The sequence below is a fragment of the Mandrillus leucophaeus genome, unplaced genomic scaffold (assembly GCF_000951045.1).
Source record: "Mandrillus leucophaeus isolate KB7577 unplaced genomic scaffold, Mleu.le_1.0 Scaffold659, whole genome shotgun sequence".
Taxonomy (NCBI): Eukaryota; Metazoa; Chordata; class Mammalia; order Primates; family Cercopithecidae; genus Mandrillus; species Mandrillus leucophaeus.
In genome coordinates, this window is record NW_012107130.1 from 1,103,260 (window position 1) to 1,109,790 (window position 6,531).

At 40.2% G+C, this 6,531-nt stretch overlaps 1 protein-coding gene across 1 annotated transcript in view; it reads left to right on the top strand.

Annotated features, from left to right (window-relative positions):
* The window catches only part of LOC105554747 (60S ribosomal protein L23a), a 13,159-nt gene extending 6,632 nt beyond the window's left edge, over positions 1-6,527 (top strand). The window contains exon 2 of the mRNA XM_012001316.1: positions 6,005-6,527. Coding sequence (XP_011856706.1) covers positions 6,005-6,475 — 471 coding nt within the window. The 3' untranslated portion in view covers positions 6,476-6,527. The remainder of the gene's footprint in view (positions 1-6,004) is intronic.
* Positions 6,528-6,531: the final 4 nt, after the last annotated feature.

The following is a 6,531-nucleotide window of genomic DNA, read 5'->3' on the forward strand; positions in this document are numbered from 1 at the left end:
AAACAGATCCAGGGAGCTCAATTAGTCAGGCTTTTTTATAGTGAAGGGGACAGGGGATGGGGCTTGGGCATGATTCAGCTGAGGAGCCCTTGCTGAGGAAGGAGAAGAGTGGGACATGGCCGGGCTGGCTGAGGAAGAAGAGTGGGACATGGCCGGGCTGCCTGAGGGCATGCATAGGAGACACTGGAGCCTCAGGAGAGCTCTGTGGGTGAAGCCAGGAGGGCAGAGCAGAGCCAGGGTCTCAGGCCTAAGGTCTGAAAATGTGGCCTGATAAAGGACTTCCCTCCCCAGCCAGAGCCATGGCTGCATGAGAGCCAAGTGGGCAAAGGTGTGCCCTGAAAACAGAGGCAAAGGCTTACTGGGGGAGATGTCAGAGCTCACCCTGTGTACCTGCTAGTCTGAGGGAGATGACAAGAGCAAAGTACTAGTCTCCTTCACTTCCTCTCAGCACCCTTGTGCCTCAACCAGGTCTGCGTGCGCCCCTTCCCTTTTCCCACTTGGAAGGAAACTATCACAGAGACCAAGATGAACCCCTGGGGCTCCACACCACTATCCAGCTCAATGCCAAGCATAAGGCCTTCCTAAAGAAAGCCACTCTCCTGTTTGAGTTTTGTTTGTTTAAAAGGAACTCTCCCTGTCTTTCTTTTCCTGGAGTCTCCTCAGGGGCTCGAGTGGACCTGCCACAGGACATGGGCCTTGGCTCAGCACAGAGCATGTGGGCTCAGTGGTTTCTGTTTTCCCATCTTGACACATCTGGGCGGCCTGCCTCCTGGTTCTTACCTGACAAAGATCTCAGAGCATCTCAGGGGGAAGAAAAGGGAAGCCTCAGCTACCATGAGGGATGACGGGACAGGCAGGAGAAACCTATGATAGAGAGAAGGGAGGTGCAGACCAGGCAGGTATTCTGTTAGCTCACTACAAGCTGCTGTCCCTGGGAGTCCTTCTTCTTGGTGCCAGCCGGCCACAGGTGTCAGCCTTCTGCAGTGAATCAAGAAGATATGTTCTCTGGGTGCACAATGTTCAGAGGGAAGAAGGCACTTGTCTCACCTATGCACAAAGGACTAGATGAGTAGCTTGTTAGCTCATCCAGGTAGGGCTTATCCCAAGTGCAAGTGTGCGTGTGTTTCAGTGGGGGTAGGGGACATTTAAATGGTATGATACATAGATTGTATGCATTTGCCAAAGTCATCAAATGGTACACTTAAAATTTATGCATTTCATTGTGTGAAAATTTTTACCTAAGAAAAGAAATGCAAACGAACATTGATCTCCAATGATATGCAGACTAAAGTGTTTCCAGGAAAGTATCTTCATGTCTGCAACTTATTTTGAAATGCATCAGAAAAGTAGGTGAGCAAATCAAAACCACAATAAGATACCATCTCACACCAGTTAGAATGGCAATGATTAAAAAGTCAGGAAAGAACAGGTGCTGGAGAGGATGCGGAGAAATAAGAACACTTTTGCACTGTTGGTGGGACTGTAAACTAGTTCAACCATTGTGGAAGACAGTGTGGCGATTCCTCAAGGATCTAGAACTAGAAATACCATTAGATCCAGTCATCCCATTACTGGGTATATACCCAAAGGATTATAAATCATGCTGCTATAAAGACACATGCACACGTATGTTTATTGCAGCACTGTTCAGAATCGCAAAGACTTGGAACTAACCCAAACGTCCATCAATGATAGACTGGATTAAGAAACTGTGGCACATATTCACCATGGAATACTATGCAGCTATAAAAAAGGATGAGTTCATGTCCTTTGTAGGGACATGGATGAAGCCGGAAACTATCATTCTGAGCAAACTATCACAAGGACAGAAAAACAAACACCACATGTTCTCTCTCATAGGTGGGAATTGAACAATGAGGACACATGGACACAAGGAGGGTAATATCACACACTGGGGCCCCTTGTGGGGTGAGGGGAGCGGGGAGGGATAGCATTAGGAGATATACCTAATGTAAATGACGAGTTAATGGGTGCAGCACACCAACATGGCACATGTATATATATGTAACAATCCTGCACATTGTGCACATGTACCCTAGAACTTAAAGTATAAAAATAAAAAAAATCAATTGGTTGTAAATGTGTGGGTTTATTTTTGGACTCTCTATTCTGTTCCACTGGTCAATGTGTCTGCTTTATGTCAGTACCATGCTGTTTTATTGCTATCACTTTGCAGTGTATTTTGAAGTCAGGTAATGTGATGTCACCAGTTTTAGTCTTTTTGCTCAAGATTGCTTTGGCTACTCTGGGTTTTTTGTGGTTTCATGTGAATTTTAGGACTGTTTTTCTATTTCTGTGAAAAATGTCATTGGAGTTTTGGTAGGGATTGCATTGAATCTATAGATCACGTTGGCTAGAATGAACATTTTAACAATATTAATTCTTCCAATCCACAAACACATTTCATATTGTTTTTTGGATCTTCTTCATCATTTTCATCAATGTTTCATAGTATTCAGAATACAGGTCTTTCATCTCTATAATTAAAATTATTCCTAAGTATTTTATTTTTTGGTAGCTATTGTAAATGGGATCGTTTTCTTGATTTCTTTTTTGGCTAGTTCCTCATTAGTCAAAATCACACAAAATCATACTGATTTTTGTATGCTGATTTTGTAGGTTGCAACTTTACTGAATTTGTTTATTAGTTCAAATGATTTTGTTGGTGGAGTCTTTATGGTTTTCTGTATATATCACCCTGTTGTCTATAAGCAGGAACAATTTAATCTCCTTCTTTCAAATTCAGATGTGTTTTTTTCTGGTCTAATTGCTCTTGTAGGACTTCCAGTACTATAGAGAGTAAAGCAGTAAAAGGAGACATCCTTGTCTTGCTTCTGATTTTAGAGGAAAATCTTTCAGTTTTTTAACATTGAATGTAGTGTTACTGGTGGGTTTGTCATATGTGACCTTTATTGTGTTCAGGTACATTCTTTCTATATCTAATTTGTTGAGAATTTTTATCATGAAAGGATGTTGAATTTTGTCAAATGATTTTTCTGCATCTATTGAGATGATCATATGGTTTTTGTCTTTCATTCTGTTAATGTGATATCACATTTATTTATTGATTTTCCCATGTTGATCTAGCCTTGTTTTCCAGGGATAAATCTCAGCTAGCCATTGTGTATAACCCTTTAATATGCTGTTTAATTCAATTAGCTAGGGTTTTCTGTTTGTTTGTTTGTTTGTTTGTTTTTTTGAGACAGGGTATCACTTTGTCACCTAGGCTGGAGTGCCTCTCACTGCAGCTTCAACCTCCTGACTCAAGCAATCCTCCCACCTCAGCCCTCCAAGTAGCTGGAACTACAGGTGCATGCCACCATGCCTGGCTAATTTTTTGTATTTTTTGCAAAGACAGGGTTTCGCGGTGTTACCCAGGCTGGTCTCGAAATCCTGAGCTCAAGTAATCTGCCCATCTTGGCCTCTCAATTTGCTAGTATTTTATTGAGGATTCTTGCATTTATGTTCATCTGAGACATTGGCATGTAATTTTCCATTTTTGATATCAGGGTAAGGCTGGCCTTATAAATTGAGTTTGAAACTGCTCCCTCCTCTTCAATTTTTTGGAAGAATTAAGAAAAATTGTCCTTCAAAAATGAAGAGATAAATGCTTTCCCAAACAAAAGCTAAGCAAGTTCATTACCACTCAACCTCTTTTTCATGTGTGTAAGATTAATCTATGTCATAGATTCATTTCAATTACCTAGTTATTTATATATTTTGTGCCTATACAATCATGCATTACTTAACAATGGGATACATTCTGAAAAATGTGTCATTAGGCAATTTTGTCATTGTGAGAACATCATAGTATACTTACACAAGCCTAAATAGTATAGCACACTACACATCTAGGCTGTATGGTATAGCCTATTGCTCCTAGGCTACAAACCTGTACAGCATGTTACTATACTGAGTACTATAGAAAATTGCAACACAATAGTAAGTATGCATGTATCTAAACATATCTAATCATAGAAAAACATTTCTAAACAGTAAGAATATGGCTGGGGGCAGGTGGTGCACACCTGTAATCGCAGCACTTTGGAAGCCTGAGGAGGGCAGATCACTTAAGTTCAGGAGTTCGAGAACAGCCTGGGCAACATGACAAAAACCTCTCTCTACAAATAAATGCAGAAATTAGCCAGGCATGGTGTCACACATCTGTAGTCCCAGCTACTCAGGAGGCTGAGGTGGGAGGATAGCTTGAGCCCAGGAGGTCGACATTACAGTGAGCCAAGATCATGCCACTGCACTCCAACCTGGGCAACAGAATGAGACCCTGTCTCAAAATATATTTATATATGGTATAAAAGATAAAAAATGGCACATCTATATAGAGCACTTACCATAAATGAAGCTTATAGGACTAGAAGTTGTTCTGAGCATGTCAGTGAGTAAATGGTGAGTGAATGTGAAGGCCTAGAACATTACCATACACTACTGTAGACTTTATAAACACTGTACACTTAGACTATACTACAGTTATTTTTGAAATGTTCTTGCTTTTATAACAAATTAACCTTAGCTTACTGTGAATGTTTGTAAAGCTTACTTGATAAACTTTTTTAACTTTTGAACTCTTTTGTATTAACACAGCTTAAAACACAAGCTCATTGTACAAGTGTACAAAATATTTTCTTTCTTTATATTCTCACTCTGTAAGCTTTTTTATATTTAAAATTGTTTTCACTTTTTAAACTGCTTGTTAAAAACTAAGACACAAACACATGTATCAGCCTATGCCTATACAGAGTCAGTATCAATATCACGGTCTTCTACCTCCATATTTTGTCTCACTGGGAGGTCTTCAGGGGTAATAACACAAAAGAAGCTGTCATCTCCTATGATAACAATGCCTTCTTCTGGAATATCTCCAGAAGGACTTGCCTGAGGCTGTTTTACAGTTAACTTTTTCTATAAGTAGAATGAATACACTCTAAAATAACAACGAATTATCTCAGAATAGATATGCTTATTCTGACCTTCCAAGTTTGACTTGCATAACATTGTTGTCATCTATACTCATCTATATCACCCTAAGTTCATATTTTTTGATATGCACCTTGCAGGATGGCCTCAGCACTATGTGGATTGAGTAATTGGATTTGAACAAATGTATTAAATATCTCCATAGCTGGGAAACATGGGGACAATTTAACATTGGTTTCTGAAAACATTCACATATTTTGGAATACCAGGTTGCTCAAAACTCAGTTCTGATATGTTGTGTCTTTGATTTTTATCCCCAGTGGCAGTTTTTTAATTGGCCTTTTACCTGGATATAAAATAATAGTGCCTACCACCACCATCAAATTGACCTGGTGCTCTAATGCCAGTTGTACATGAAACACTTGCTGGCATGTCTTCATTGGCACTATAAAATGTGGCTACAAAGATAGGTTCTCAGAGTAAGAAGTCTACGTCAGTTAGGATTAACTTTGCCCCAGAACTCTGTTATAAGGCTCTCTCAAATGTGACTGTATGAATCTGGATGGGATGATGGACTCAGTTCTATCTGCTCAATGCCATTGTGCAGAGAAGCACCCTAATGTATAAGCTTTTTGTTCCCACCAAAATTCATATTAAGGCTTGGCCCCAGTGTGGCAATGTTGGCAAGTGGGACCTTTAAGAGGTGGGGCCTAACGGGAGGTGTATCATACTTTATTTTTTGTAGGGAACAAGCCATATTTAAACAATAGCAGGTAGACTTACTTTTTAAGTAAGTAATAGAAAATAAAGTATGATACATTTTTCTATGAAACTTTCTTTTCTGGCTCGTTCTGTTTCACATTTTATTTAAAATGATCAAAAAAAAGAGGATGTTTAGGTCATTTACTGAGTCAAACTTCCCTGATTCAAGCTTTCTCATTATAGCAGTTACAGTCTGTGAACTCCTAAGCACTAGTCAATAAAAGTCTATGAAAGTACAAAGCTTTATTATTCATTGTGAACTCCATTAAAAACTCAACCAGACAACAAGATGGCGCCGAAAGCGAAGAAGGAAGCTCCTGCCCCTCCTAAAGCCGAAGCCAAAGCGAAGGCTTTAAAGGCCAAGAAGGCAGTGTTGAAAGGTGTCCACAGCCACAAAAAAAAGAAGATCCGCACGTCACCCACCTTCCGGCGGCCCAAGACACTGCGACTCCCGAGGCAGCCCAAATATCCTCGGAAGAGCGCCCCCAGGAGAAACAAGCTTGACCACTATGCTATCATCAAGTTTCCGCTGACCACTGAGTCTGCCATGAAGAAGATAGAAGACAACAACACACTTGTGTTCATTGTAGATGTTAAAGCCAACAAGCACCAGATTAAACAGGCTGTGAAGAAGCTCTATGACATTGATGTGGCCAAGGTAAACACCCTGATTCGGCCTGATGGAGAGAAAAAGGCGTATGTTCGACTGGCTCCTGATTATGACGCTTTGGATGTTGCCAACAAAATTGGGATCATCTAAACTGAGTCCAGCTGCCTAATTCTAAATATATATATATATATCTTTTCAACATTTAA